Source organism: Monodelphis domestica, chromosome 4, assembly GCF_027887165.1.
Source record: "Monodelphis domestica isolate mMonDom1 chromosome 4, mMonDom1.pri, whole genome shotgun sequence".
Classification (NCBI taxonomy): Eukaryota; Metazoa; Chordata; class Mammalia; order Didelphimorphia; family Didelphidae; genus Monodelphis; species Monodelphis domestica.
Genome location: NC_077230.1, coordinates 254,041,541 through 254,056,640, shown reverse-complemented (window position 1 = coordinate 254,056,640; position 15,100 = coordinate 254,041,541). Strand labels below are relative to the sequence as shown.

Sequence of the window (15,100 nt, the reverse complement as noted above, 5' to 3'; positions counted from 1 at the left end):
GGGCTCCCATTTTAGTTCCTCCTCAAGAGCTGCACCTTCCCTTTTGTCTGGAAAGACAGGATAGCATACATTCATGGTCCTGTCATTCAAACTGCTCTAGAAATCCCACTTCTTTTCTGAAAACATACATACATCAGTGCTCTAACAAAGGCAGACTCTGGGCAGTTTTCCTGACTTTAACTACCAAGAGTTCCCAGAACTCTGGCTCTAGATTGGTTCTTGACTAGCAAGTAAGTGAAGTACAAACATCATTGGATTATAAGATATAGTTCTGAACCAAAGATCAAGGGTGTTAAATGGCTTGTTCAAGGTCACCCATGAAGTATCAGAGCTGAGATTTGAATACAGGTCTTTTCCCAAAACCTAGATCTCTCTTTGCTATTGTATTGAATGTGGGCATTGTGGTGTAGTAGGAGAAAGCACTGGTTTGAGAAACATACTGTTGTACCTCACTTTCCTAATATGTAAAATGGTAATAATAATAATAATAATCATATCACAAACTTGACAGGGTTAGGAAAAAAAGCATTTTGTATTTTGTAAGACAAAATATTCTATAAACAGGAATTATTATTTCATCTTAATTTCTGTGGGAATCCAATCTTAGTCCATTTACCCAAATTTCTTTAGCATAATACTCTTAAAAAATAACCGTTATTTTCTTAGAAATAACTGTAAGACAGAAGGACTAGGGGTAGACATTATTTCACCTGGAAAAAGTAGGTTCAAGATGGGAAATAGCATTGGTATATTGCACAGAAGAAAATATGGCCAATGGTACCATTGAGTTGGTAGAGGGCATAGTTAGGTGACTTGTCTAGGGTCATATAGCCAGCAAATGTCTGAGGTCAGATTTGAACCCATGACCTCCTGATTCCAGGTCTGATTCTCTCATCATTATACTACCTAGCTGCCCTTTGTCCATGTCACATTTTTTTTTTAACTCTTACCTTCTATCTTAGAATTGTGTATTGGTTTTGGGACAGAAGAGTGGTAAGAGCTAAGCAATGGGGTTTAAGTGACTCTCCCAGTGTCACAGAACTCAGAAGTATCTGAGGCCAGATTTGAATCCAGGACCTTCCATCTCTAGGCCTGGTTCTCAATCCAGAGAGCCACCTAGTTGCCCCCCCCCCCATATTACTCCTAAAAGAACTCCTAGACATATGATAGCATAGATTTAAGTCTGATGCCTTTTAGCCTTCATCTAGTTCCATCTTCTCCCTTGGGCCATGGGCATTTAAATGACTCATTAAAGGTCACATAGGTGGCAGAGTGACAGTACTGACATTCAAACCCAGGCCCTTCAACTTCAAATCCAGTCCTTTTTTGGTTGCTCTATGTGCTGTCCCTCTGTTTAAATCACTATGTTTTCATAGAGTAGCACATATAGACATGGGGTTCTCTTTTTTTCTTTTCTATTTTTATTAAATTGTTTAATCAATTCATATATAAGGATATGAGAGTTAACTTTATATTTTCATCCATCTATGTCTTGTTATTTTTTTTTAATTAGGATTTTTTTCCCTCTTTCAACACAATATTTTGTCCCCACAATAATTTTTCTTCTAATCTACTTTAAGGCAATCCTATTCCCAGAATTCTCTTTTTTGACAGCCATTATTCTCTTCATGTTAATAATGTTGTAGTTAAGAAACAACCAATAGGAAGGCAAAGGACGAGAGCAAGAGGGTTGCTTTCTTCTCCATTCCTGAACAAACATGGCACTCTAAGGACCTGGACTCTTTCACTCTCACCATTGCATTTTTCCAAGTGATAGAATTTGGTTCAATACCTTTGAAAAAGAAAGCTATGCCCCTCTCAGTCACTTCATAAGCAGCATCCACATTTGACATGAGCTGGGGAAAGGAGCTGGTGATGGTACTGGGCCTGATTCCTGCTGCCAGGTGAACTTGCCGTCTCCAGAAAATCCTATTGGTTACCCACAAAAAGAAAGATGGTTACTGAGAGATAGGACTCGAAACTGGAGCAAAACAGGCAGCAAACCACTGTGGCATCTCTTTGGGTGAGGCAATTTGGGGTGCCCTGAGCTCCTAATGACTTTTAGCTTTCTGGAGATTTTTTAAAAACTAATAAATCATGTATTTAGAGATAAAGGGGACACAAGAGACTTTTTACCCAGTTCATTTTATAGATATATAGATGAGGAATTTGCAAAGCATTAATGATCTTCTCTTAATTATTCACAATTTATTCTGTATATAGCTTGTTTTCACATATTTGTTTGCTTGTCCACCCCTGTTAAACTGTAAACTCTTTCAGGAAAGGACTATTTTGCCTTTGGGGGGATTTTGTGCTTAGCACAGCACCTGGCACATGGTAGGCACTTAATAACTGTTTATTGACTGATTGATTAGTAAACAATTTCTTGATACAATTTACACCTGTATTGTTTCTTTTGCTCTCTTTCCTAACTTAATTTAAATACCCTGAAAAAGATATTGTAGCTTGAAACAATGGAATAAAAACTAATCCTTGGGAAACGCTTTGAAAATTCTATATTTTCAAATAAATAAATATTCAAATAAATAAATATATTTCAAATAAATAAATATAAATAAATTAAATTTATTAGAAAATAAATAAATAAATTTTCTAAATAAATAACAGTTGTGGTGATGAAGACAATGATGGTAATGCTGATGATACAGAGCCCTAACTAGACATTATTTTACATGGGGCAAAATCAGGAGCAAGATTCGAAATAGCATTGGTATGTGGCACAGAAGAAAATATGACTATTGGTGTAGTTGTGTTGGTAGAGGGGGTAGTTAATTCCTCAGGGAATCTGACCCATACTCCAATTGGAATTTGGGAACAAGATGGGTCTTGGGGAGGGTGAAAATGATGTCAGGACCCCAGGAATGGGAAGTAGGATTGTGTTGTGTGGTGTGGGCAGGGGCTAAGGAGCATGAGTCATGAGGCCAATGGTATTTGTTCTGCTTGTGGGGAGAAGGCATGTCCCTGGATGTTGCTGTCCTGGGACAAAGTACTGGCTGTTCCACCCTACTTTGAATTTTGTTATTCAAGGAATGAGTATCCAATGTCCCATTATTCAATTCAATTTAGTAAATATTTATTACGCAGTCACTCCATGTAAGCTACTTTGCTAATATTTAAGTTCCTTGAAGGTAGGAGCCATTTCACTTTGCCTTTGTATCTTAAGTTCTGAACAAAGTCCCTTCATATAATAGGCGCTTAATAAATCTTAATTAGTTAATTGATTGATTAGCACCAGAGGAAGATAGAAATATAACTCCATTATCTTTATACTATTTTATAGATTCCCCTTTTCTGTTTTTGTTACTTTGAAGCATTTTCTAAAGGCAAATTTGGCATAGATATGTGGAGGCAGAATGGGAGAGTAGTTAGAATGCTAGAAGTGAGAAAGAACCATATTCACATTCCACTTCTAATATGTACTACTGATTTAACTATGGACAAGTCACTTAACCGCTTTTTTTTTAAACCCTTACGTTATATCTTAGAATCAATATTGGGTATTGGTTCTAAGGCTGAAGAGTGGTGAGGGCTAGGCAATGGGGGTCAAGTGACTTGCCCAGGGTCACATAGCTAGGAAGTGTCTGAGGTCAGGACCTCCCATCTCTGGGCCTGACTCTCAATCCACTGAGCTACCCAGCTGCTCACACTTAATCACTGAGACTCAGTTTCCTCATCTGTAAAATGAGGACAATGGATTAGATGGGTTCTAAGGTCCCTTTTAGCTCTGAACCTATAGTCCTTTCATTCACTCCCTCCCCCATTATTATTACTTATAATGTATATAATTAAGGAAAACTTACTTGAGGGAAGGTGTTGATTATTACCTATAATAATAACAACAGTAATAGTAGGTCAGGTGTTAATTTATGTAATTGTCCACAAAACAATGATCTCAGTATTAAACCATTTAACCCTGAACATTTAAACTGTAATTCAACACAGAATTAAAATTTGATTGAATAACATGTTTAGACATGGGAAATTAAAAAGCTCCATGGTAAGTAGTCATCCATTGAGAATCATGGGATCCAGAGTTGGAAGGGACCTTAGAAATCATCTAGTTTAGCACATTCATCTTGTAGGTGAAGAAATTGAAACCTTAATGGAGAAGTGACTTGTCACAGAGATCTCCTAACTCTTCCCCACTGCTATTCCAATTAGACCATTTTGTCATTATTAAATCGATGAAACAAAAATGGATCCTCATGGAACCCATAACTTGATGGATTCAGAATAAAAGGTTTCTGTTTCAGGGAGTGAGTGTGTGTGTGTGTGTGTGTGTGAGAGAGAGAAAGACAGAGAGATAGAGAGAGAAAGATACAGAGAAAGAAAGAGGAATGAATGAATGAATGTTAATAAAGGATTGATTCAACGTGAATGGTTGCTTAATCTCCTGATTAAATTGCAAGAATGACAATTTCTATTTTTGCTTCTAGTTCCAATTGGAATGAGACTCTGATTTCACAATAAAGTCCTGCCTCATTGAGGTACGGAGGTGGTACTGTGCAGAGTGCTGGGCTTGGAGCCAGGAAGACGTGAGTTCAAAATCCTTCCTTGGGTACTTACTATTTTGCCATTTAGCCTCTGTAAGCCTTAGTTTCCTCATTTATAAAGTGGAAATATTAATATCACCTACCTCACGGGTTTATTCTGAGGACCAAATAAAACAACACGTATAAAACATTTTGCAAAACTCAAAGGGCTAATGCTAGCTATCATAACACCACCACCACCACCATCATCTATGGCTATGCTAATGAAATGAAAGCTCTGGCAAGTTCTACCATGATGGAAAAGCTTCAAGTTGTGTCTCAACAAGTTGATACTTATCTTCCGAGGAACAGTCTACCTAAGTATGGAAGAGCTCAGTAAAAGTAGCCTAGTCACTTGGTGATGAATTCTTTTGTTGTCAAAAAGAAAAATACAAAATGTCTCTAAGTCTTTTGAGTTTTCCCCTTACTTTTGGAACACAAGCAGCAGACCTTTTAGCTCTCCTTTTTTTTTGTTTCTAAAATACTAGCAATAAAATGTTGGAAAATGAGGCAAGGGGAAGGAAAAACAATTTTTAGGATATTTATAAACATTAACTTTATTTAGATCCTTGTTCAGTGACCAAAGAATGGACATACTGCTGGAGTACCTGAATTATAACAATCTTCATATTTTGTCTACTAATGGAACCAGAAGACCAAAGGAAATTGCATGGAAAGATTCTCTTGGTGGAGTTTCTTTTTGGGGAGACAAATAAAAGATTATAAGGTTATAAACACAGATTTAGGGCCTGAAGGGAACTTAGTGCCTATTAAGTCCAATCTCCTCATTTTTATAGGATAGGAAAATTGACTTGCCCAGAGTGATGCAGATAATAGATGTCTGTGATAAGATTTGAATCCAGTTCTTCTTGACTAGTACCAGCATCCTATTCCCTATGCTATCCTACAGAAGCTGGCAAAGGTAATTTTTATCACAGTTGTCTAAATGCAACAAAAATTAGTTAATGAGGCACGTGGGTATCTTGTACTCAACTGTTTATTATAATTATTTGCAGAAGGACTATGGTGAAGATAATTATAGCCTATATATCAATATCTCTTCAAGAAATTGAGAAGGAAATGGAATTTTATGAAGAATTTGATAAAAATTCAAATTAAATTAATTTATACTCCAATAATAAATAACTGCAAATGCAAATGCAAGTATATGAGGAAACAGTGAAAAATTTGTTGGAAAAATGATCCTAGAATACTAAGTGAAAAGGACTAAAAGCCACAGAAACCCCATTCTCATTGAAAGGTGTCAAAGATAACAAGTATCAAATAATATCACAAAAGAGTAATTATTATAATTTAACCAATAGAAAATGACTGGCTACTAATATAGTAGTGATCTCTAGATCAGCTGCTATCTATACATACAGACAAGGCATTGACTTGTTAGAACAAAGATTAAAAAGCACTAGAAAAAAGAATAAAAACTAATATAATTTTTATTGGGACAACTCCAATCTGATCTATTTAAACAAGCTGTTGACACTGAAAAAAAAATAGAGAATGAATGAAAGAATGGACATTAACATAGAACAGATAGGAAGGAAAGTTGGGTGAGATAAAGTATTCACAGAGGATGTTTGGATTAGAGGTAGTATAATTTTGAGATCATAGAAGGATCTGAAGATATCTAAAAATAGATCATAAAAAACTTGGAAAAATAATTTTAAAAAACCCCTTACCTTCCATCTTGGAATCAATACTTAGTATTGATTCCAAAATGGGAGAGAGATAAGGGCTAGGCAATTGGGATTAAGTGATTTTCTAGGAAATGTCTCTAGGCCTAGCTCTCAAATCACAGAACTATCTAGCTATCCTCATTTAGGAGAAAAAAAAAACTTTAGTAAAAATGCTGAGGAAATATCAGTAAAATATTCAACAATATGTCTACTTTCCCATTTTCCATAATTTTATGAGGATAATCTCTGCGTTCATGGAATGTATCATTTATGAAGATGTGAGAAAAATATTCAAGCTTTCACAAACATTATTCTGAGGTTGACTACATCTTTATTGTCATACAACTAAGTGAAAGATGAAGTGGGTACAAGAATCCTCTGTGCTTATTTGGTGACTAAGAAACCATCTGAGTTGGTAGAGAAAAAGCTATTTTAAAGCCTTTCTTTCAATGAAATATCCCCCAGTTCAAATCAAAATTATACAAAATGCTTTGAAAGATTTAATAATAGAAATAATTATTAAATAGACATAAAAATTAAAATACAAAAATAGGAATAAAAATTCTAATAATAGAAATGATTTTGATTGTAAATATCTAAAAAGACATGAACTATAAAAAATCATATGTTTGCCAATTATGTTGGTCACTGTCAAGGAGAATGTCTAGCAAAGAAAGGTCAAATGGAAGAGGGAGTCCTAACAGATAGAGGTCTTCAAATGCTCTTGGATGTGAATGGCTAGTCTTGAAACATTGCAGTGCCTCCTTGATGGGATCCATAATCACCTAAGAGTTTGGCCTATCTATCCAACACAGGAAACAATTCCCACTTTCCAGATTATACTATGCAGTTAAATGGATGACACATAGTGATTGATCAGTATACATATGTGTATAGATAGATAGATAGATAGATAGATAGATAGATAGATAGATAGATAGATAGATAGCAAAGTTATTGGAGATGAACAAAGGATTTATCCAGAACTTAATAGGAGGGGAACAAGACAGATTAATTTTGTAAAATTGTCTGGTTATTTTAATTACCATGATCTTTGCCCTGAAACAAATACTCATTTTTTTTCAATGTCAATATTCTTAAGATATTGCTACATGACTGGGCTCCATACAACATCACAATCTTTTCAAATCTGGCTTCAGATACTTCCTAGCTGTGTTTCTGGGCAAGTCACTTAACCTTAAATGTCCACCCCTTATTGATCTTCTGCCTTGGAATGGGTACTTAGTATCATTCTAAGATAGAAGGTAAGGGCTTTAAAAAAGGAATCTTATAGAATCTTCAGAATCTTCTTCTTTGAAATACCTCATTTTTCTTAATTCTTAATTCTCCTGTTCAATAATTCTTTTCTCTCTGACCTCAAACATGCCCAGATCTTCTCTCTTTTGAAAAAACTTTTCTTTGATCTGCTGTCTCCTTCAAGTACTACCCAATTCTTCTCATTTCTGCCATTAAAAAAATATACGAATAGTCTATAATTCCTGCCTTAACACTTCACCATCAAGTAACTCTTTCAGCACCTAAAATCTATTTTCTCTTCTCATCACTGCTACACCTCCCAAAGCTCTCTAATCTAAAGCCTTTTCTTAGTTCTTATTTCTCTTAACCTCTCAGTAGCACCTGACACTTTTAACTAGTCCTCCTACTCAAAAATTTATTTTCTTTTACCCTTTACAACACTAACACCATTTCTTTTCTGTATATTTTGCTAACATTTCTCTCCCACGCCATTTCTTTCTTGAGGTTTAGTTCTCCATTATCTGTTCTTTGAACTCTTTCATAGAATAATCATTCAGTCTCACAATTCCAGCCACTAGGGTTGATCTCTCATCTGAACTTTAATTTCATATGCTCAGTATCATTGGCTATTAGCTTGAAATTTCTACTCAGTCATTTCACAGGCACCTCAGCTCACTATGTCTGGTATTGCATCTTCAACATAACAAAGGAAGCAGCACTGGCTTTGGAGTCAAAAGAATTAGGTCTGATCCCACCATTGATATCTGCTACTTATGTGACCTTGGAAAAATTCTTTCATCTTCCTGCGCCTCGGTTTGCTAATCTGTAAAATGAAGTATAAATATTTAAAAATGATGACCTGGGAAATCCCTTTCAAGTCTAAGATTCTATAATCATTGCAAATTATGTCTTCTTTCTGAGCTCCTAGTTTATATCAATGATACTATTATAGTTCCAAATCACCAAAGCTTGCTCTGACTCTTCTGTTGTTGTAGCTATCTAACCATCAACCAAATACTGTAGATATCCTTGTAGTTGATGATGAGAATTTCCAAGCTAACTAGTGGGAGTGAACAAATACTTGGAGCTCTTTTTCAATCAGAAAGCCCCCTGGTTTTCATTGGTACTGAGCCATGAAAAAATGTTTTGTTCTTTGTCCAGGATAGAAGACAGGCTTCACATAGATACAGAAATGGCAGCCAACAGGGGTTCCAAATTGTAAGATATTTGAATTTTAGAGCTAGAAGGACCATTTTTTTTCTGCCTCTTTCAATCTATAGATAAGGAAGCTGAAGTGTAGAAGAGAAATGACTTTGCCAAAGGCAGGAAGTTAGTGAACAGAGCTGTGACTAAATCCATAAGCTCTTCTCTTTTTAGTCCTATATTTCCCCTTCCTCAGTGTATCTTGGGGAGTTCAGTTATTCAAAATTACCTACTCTATCCAAATGGGTTACCAAATCATAAATCAGGAAGAAGTCAGAAAAGCTGCTGACAAGCACCACCCAACCACCAGGAGACTTTTCAAAGAACTGCATAATAGTCAGGCTGCACCTAGAGAATTTTTTCAAACCATGGAAACAATGATATTTGCTATGCTAAATAATGGTTTCAGGATGTGGGAACCTCATGAAGAAGAAAAAGAATGTCAAGAATCTTTATTCCTTGATTATTACCTTACTAGCACATAATAGCTTCATCTTATGCCCAATGGACAGGTAAGGAGAGAAGCGAGTACTGTGTCACTGGAATGATGGAGATGACAGGAAGTGACATCATAGATAGACTACCCTTTGGTCACTATAGTCCATTTCCATATCAACTATTCCTCATTTTCTGTCAGGAAAGTTTTATGACATATGAAAATGCAGGAAGTCAGAGATGGAACAACTTCAGGAAAAAGATATCACAAGGAAAATCTTGTTCCTAAATTAGTTAAAAATGCCTCCCTGAAATATCCTTATGAGATAGGGTTTCTAAAAGGCCTATATAATAAGAATAGTAGCACTCCACAGCTTAATAGTTAGTGGTGTTGCAAACATGAATTTGTGTGTCATTTGTTTGAAATTTTGAGCAATTTTTTTTTATAGAAACAATTTTTCTTTGGGACATTTATACATAACTACAACACATAGTGCTTAGTTTCTGAAGCTAAATCATAGAAGACAATTTATAAGATAGTTAAACTATGGTTCAATTGTAGGACTATAGTTTACTAGAAGACAACGGTATGCACCCAGATAAGTAATTATATTGAATGTAAATGCAAAGTAATTTCTGGGTAGTATGATAAAACCTGAAGATATCAAAGATGGCCTCACATTGGAAGAAAACTGAACCTTGACTAGAGCTAGATATGCAGGAGGCAGCAATAAAGAGAGACAATTGAAGGGGTGGCATTAAGGGAGGAATACTTATGCAAAGGCATATAAACAGGATATGCAATATCATAGGTAGCTGAGAAAAGGTAGATTAATTTCATAGAAACATTGATTCTATGCAGAGGGAGTAGTGTACATTAAGTCTGAAAAGAGAGAAATTGGGGTCAGATTGGGAAGGCCTTCAAATATCAGTGTGTATTTTAACCTATAATCAATAATTAAAGCTTCTTGAGTAGGAGAATAATGTGAAAAGGAATTCTTTATTCTTTTTTTAATTTAATGGGGACCTGGAGATCCTCTTACCATAGAGATGTGTATGGATTAACCAGCCCACAGTAACAGGAAGTAGAAACCATAGAGACAAGAAGTAGAAACCATAGAGACAGGAAGGAGGAACCATAGAGACAGGAAGGGAGATAGAAAAAGGGGATAAAAAGTGGCCAATCTGTCAGTTGGTTGGGGTTGTCAGTAGCTGACAGGTAGGACTGTCAGGTATGGGGAAGTTGGCTGCTGGGAGTGTGTTCAATTGGTGGTTGGTGTTTAGTTGCTGGAATATAAAGCCAGGTCTGTGTTTACTGAGAGGGTTTTTTGGCTTTTGGTTTGGGCTGTTAGGTTTTTTTCTTTCTTGAACTTTTTGGAAGGTGGCTGGTCTTTGTTGACAGACCTAATTGGGATTGGGTTAAACACTGATTGGGTTGGAATTTTGTAGGGTGGTTGTTATTATAGGTATTTATAGGTAGATAGAGGCAGTTTTAGGTAGTAATTATAGGTAGTTATAGGTAGATAGAGGCAGTTTTAGGTAGTAATTATAGGTAGTTATAGGATAACTAGTATAGACATTAGGAAATTTTTTCTCTACTTCTTTCCTAAAATTCTCTCCTTTACAATATTCATTTTACTATATTCTTTTACTATCTCTATTTTAATTAAACTAAATTCTTAAATTATTAAAAGCTGCTCTCTTATTTTGTCAAAACTTCCAATTTAAATATTAATCATATCTGTGTTAGCAGTAATGTATTGGACAATTGCATGAACAGTGGATCAGAGAACAGCTAGACTAGAAGCAAGGAGACCCATTGGGGAAGCTAATGCCCTACTCATTACAAGAAGTGATGAAAGCCTGAAATGGGGTGATGGTTATTTGAATAGAGAGAAATAACAGATGTAAATGCAAACCTTCTCTCATTAACCCCGAACTTAATTCCCACCCCCTTATATGGAGATTAAACCTATCTACACCTTTACTGAGAAGATTAAAGTTCCCAGATATAAGGTCCTTCATATCCCCTCCCTCACCCTGCAAAAAATGTTACCCTCTCCCCTGGATCAGGGCTATGCCTTCACTCATGCCCTTATATCAGCCCTTTCATCTTTTCTAGAACTTTGCTCCACCAATAATTCCTTCTTTAGTCTCCCTCTCAGCTAGCTCTTTCCCTCTGCTTGTAAACATGTTCATCTTCTCATCCTAAAAAAGCAAAACTAAAAAAATTCCTTCACTTGACTCTGATTTTTGCCTCTTTCTTATCATCTCTTTCCCTTCATTGTAAACTTGTATACAATTCTGCCTCCACTTCCTTCATTTTCTTATCTTCTTACCTCCTACTCAATACTTGCAATCTGGTTTCTTCTCCATCCTATTGCTAAAAACTACTCTCTTATAATAATTACTAATCACTCCCTAATTGCTTGATTCAATAGCACTTATTTTGATGTTTCAGACATATTTCCCAGTGCTTATCATCATTCCTTTTGAAATTTTCTTCTCTCTTCTCCCCATGACACTGCCCTTCCCTGGTTCTTCTGCTGTGACTTCTCTCTTCAGTCTCCTTTTGTTTCATTCCTCTGTGGGAGTGTCCAAGCCTCTACCCTTTGCCCTTGCTTCTCTTTCTATTCTCTTTCTCTCTCAGAGCCATCTTATTTACCTTATTTTATTGGCAACATGGAGGGATGGGAGTGGAGAGAAAACTAGCATTGGAGTCAAGGAGATCTGAATTCAATTCCTTTCTCTGATACATTCTGACTGTGTGACTGACTAAGTCATGTAACTTTTCTATTCTCCAGTCAGTTCTCTCTATAAAGACTATAAATTCCTGAGAAAGTGAGTCATCATCTGGATATTCCCTATACCTATGAAATTATAGGTTCAGTTCTGTTGCCTCTATTTATTGCTACTATTTATGTGATTCACAAGGCTTTATTTACTTAACTATCTCCTTATCTATCTATCCATCCATTCATCTACCAGTTCATCTCTCTATCTGTCTGTCTGTCTGTCTATCTGTCTGTCTATCTATCTATCTATCTATCTATCTATCTATCTATCTATCTATCTATCTATCTATCTATCTATCTATCTATCTCTGTCTGTATGTCTTTCTATCTATTTATCTCTTTCACCCCATCTCTTTTCTGAGCTTCAGTTCCACATTTGTAAATTCCTTGTCTCTACCTGGAGGTATCATTGCCACTATGAATTCAGTATTTCCTTTTCCCCCAACTACAGTTTCAATTCAACAAACACTCATTAATTGTCTACTCTTTGTAAGGCATTATGCCAGAAGAAGATTAAAAAAAACAGCCCTTCCCTTACTTTCAATTATATATATTTGTGTGTGTGTGTGTGTGTATCTCACAATCTGCACACAAATGCCTACTAGATCTTAGAGTGTTTGCATTTTGAAAGGGGATAATCATGATTTCCATATAGATAGATGGATTTCTTTACAATAACCCTAAAAGATAAGAGTATAAATGTTATCCTTCCCCCCATTCCACAAATGAATAAACCATGACCCTAAGAGGCAAATGTCACAGTTATGATTTATCCAAGAGATTATACAACTAGCAGGTTACTGAGTCAATATGTAATAATAATAATAATTTATATAGTGATTACTATGTGCCAGGCACTATGCTAAACACTTAACAATTATTATCTCATTTGATATTCCTAATAACCCTAAGAGGTGCTATTATTGCCCCTGCATTACAGATGAGAAAAATGATCCTAACAGAAGTTAAGTGACTTGCCCAAGGTCCCTCAGCCAGTGAGTTTCTGTGGTGGGATTTGAACCCAGGTCTTTTGGACTCCAGTCCCAGTTCTCTGGGCATTGTGGTGCTGATTGACTTGAGATTTGAATTCTAAATCCAGTGTTCTTTCCATAATGCTACACAGCATCAGATACTTGCTAACCCAAATGAATCTCTAAATTGGTGGATTTTATGTTGGTATCACATATAGAGAAAATTCAGATAATTAAGAGAGAAGATAAAGAGGAAAGCTTCTTTGATTTGAAAGTCCAGCCCTCAAAAATCAGAATCTTCTCAATGCCATGAAAAGCATCAGAGCTGCTGACTTTTCTTCCTTGTGTAGCAGTATTATTGAGAAGTAAAGATCTGCTTTTGTAGCTGGTCAATGGAGGAAAAGAGGAGAATGAAAGCTGAGAAATAAGTGACCTATTTATATTATGTATATTTTGTATATCCATAGTCATTTGTGTATTGTTTTCCCCATTAGAACCTAAGCTCCTGGGGGAGGGGGGCAGGTAACTGTTCCTTGTCTTTTTTTGTGCCTCTCTTTGGTGCTTACCACAGTACCTGGCACATCCCAGGTACTTACTGAATGTCTATTGATTGTGATGATACTCAGGCTATATGATACCATGGAAAGAATGTCGAATTCATAATAATCATGACTAACTTTATAGAGTGCTCACTAAGAGACCAGGCAAGTGATAAGTACTAATTTCAATCTCTTCTGATTCTCATAATAATTCTAAGAGGTAGGTATTATTATTATCTCTAATTTATAGATAAGGAAACTGAGGCAAAAAAGAGGTTAAAAATTGCCCAAGGTCACACAGCTAGTAAATATCTGAGGCCAGATTTGATTTCATTTTCCAGATTCTAGGCTTGGCACTCTATCCACAGTACTTTCTGGTTGCCTAGGTAATTAGTAATTAGATCTTTACTCAAATCTGATCTCTGACATCTAGTACAATGACTTATATGTCACTTAAAGTTCCTGGGCATCAATTCTCCTCATTTTGTAAGGTGACTTGTAATATTCCAGTGTCTGGCACACTTCAGTTTCTGTCTGGTTAATAAATGCTTATTGATTGATTAGTGAATTCCTCCCAACTCTAAATCCTATGCCTGGAATTTTCTTTAAGGAAACCTCTCCTAAACCATTTCTGCCTTTTACCACTTCTTCCCTTTCCAGTTCTTTAAAACTTTTTTTTGTTTGTTTTTTCAAGCTGACTTTTAAGACAATGACATTTAGTGTGTGAGTCTGTGTGTATGTGTGTGAGAGAGAGAGAGAGAGAGAGAGAGAGAGAGAGAGAGAGAGAGAGAGAGAAGGGGAAAGGCAGAGAGACAATGTAAGAATGGGATAATCCGGTGGTTACTGATGTCATTTATAAGTATGCAAGATATTTTTGATAATAGCTAAGTGGCACAGTGGATAGAGTGCATCTGGAGCCAGGAAGACATGAGTTCAGGTCCAGCCTCATGTACTTACTAGCTGTGTGATTCTGGTTAAATCACTTCTTCCTTTTTGCTTCAGATTCCTCATCTATTAAATGAGCTGGAGAAGGAAATAGGATACCACTCCAGTATCTTTGCCAAAAAAAATTCTAAATAGGGTGATGAAGAGTTGGAGATGACTAAACAATATCAATAACTTTTTAAGTAGGTGGCTGCCTGCAGTGCTAGTGTTTCTTTACTTTTTCAATTGATGTGGATGTCTAAAATTATTCAGAGGCTTGATATGTTTTAGTGTTGGTAAAATAGCAAGTTTACCTGTCTTTGAAGAACAGTAGTTCCTTTCCTAGCATTGTCACAGCATCAAAGGATGCGCTGGAGTCACAGACATCAGGGTCTGATGGATTGTGAGGAGGGACGTTGGGCACATTGGGTCTTTCAGTGGCTGTTTTGCGAGGTCCTAGGATTCAAAAATGAAGTTGACAAATAGACTTTTAAAACAATTCCCTGTGCCCTTTGGTTTCAGATATCTAGGATACTTGTGTGACTTCTTCATCTTTAAAGGATCACCTTCCCTTTGAAGCCTTACACATTTTAAAGATGGAGAAACAGAGGCTCAGGGAGGATAAATAACTTGTCCAAAGTTATAGAGTTCATTGAGGAGAGAGATGAGTCTAGAACTCAGAAAAGAGGTCCAGTCATAGGTTCTATTTTAATCTACTATAATATTGGT

At 36.1% G+C, this 15,100-nt stretch overlaps 1 protein-coding gene across 1 annotated transcript in view; it reads right to left on the bottom strand.

Moving 5' to 3' along the window:
- The window catches only part of MMP20 (matrix metallopeptidase 20), a 52,260-nt gene that overhangs the window by 16,560 nt on the left and 20,600 nt on the right, over nt 1-15,100 (bottom strand). The window contains exons 6-7 of the mRNA XM_001366585.5: nt 14,686-14,827; nt 1,793-1,929 (exon numbers count right to left, since the gene is read on the bottom strand). Of these exons, the coding sequence (XP_001366622.2) occupies nt 1,793-1,929; nt 14,686-14,827 (279 nt within the window). The remainder of the gene's footprint in view (nt 1-1,792; nt 1,930-14,685; nt 14,828-15,100) is intronic.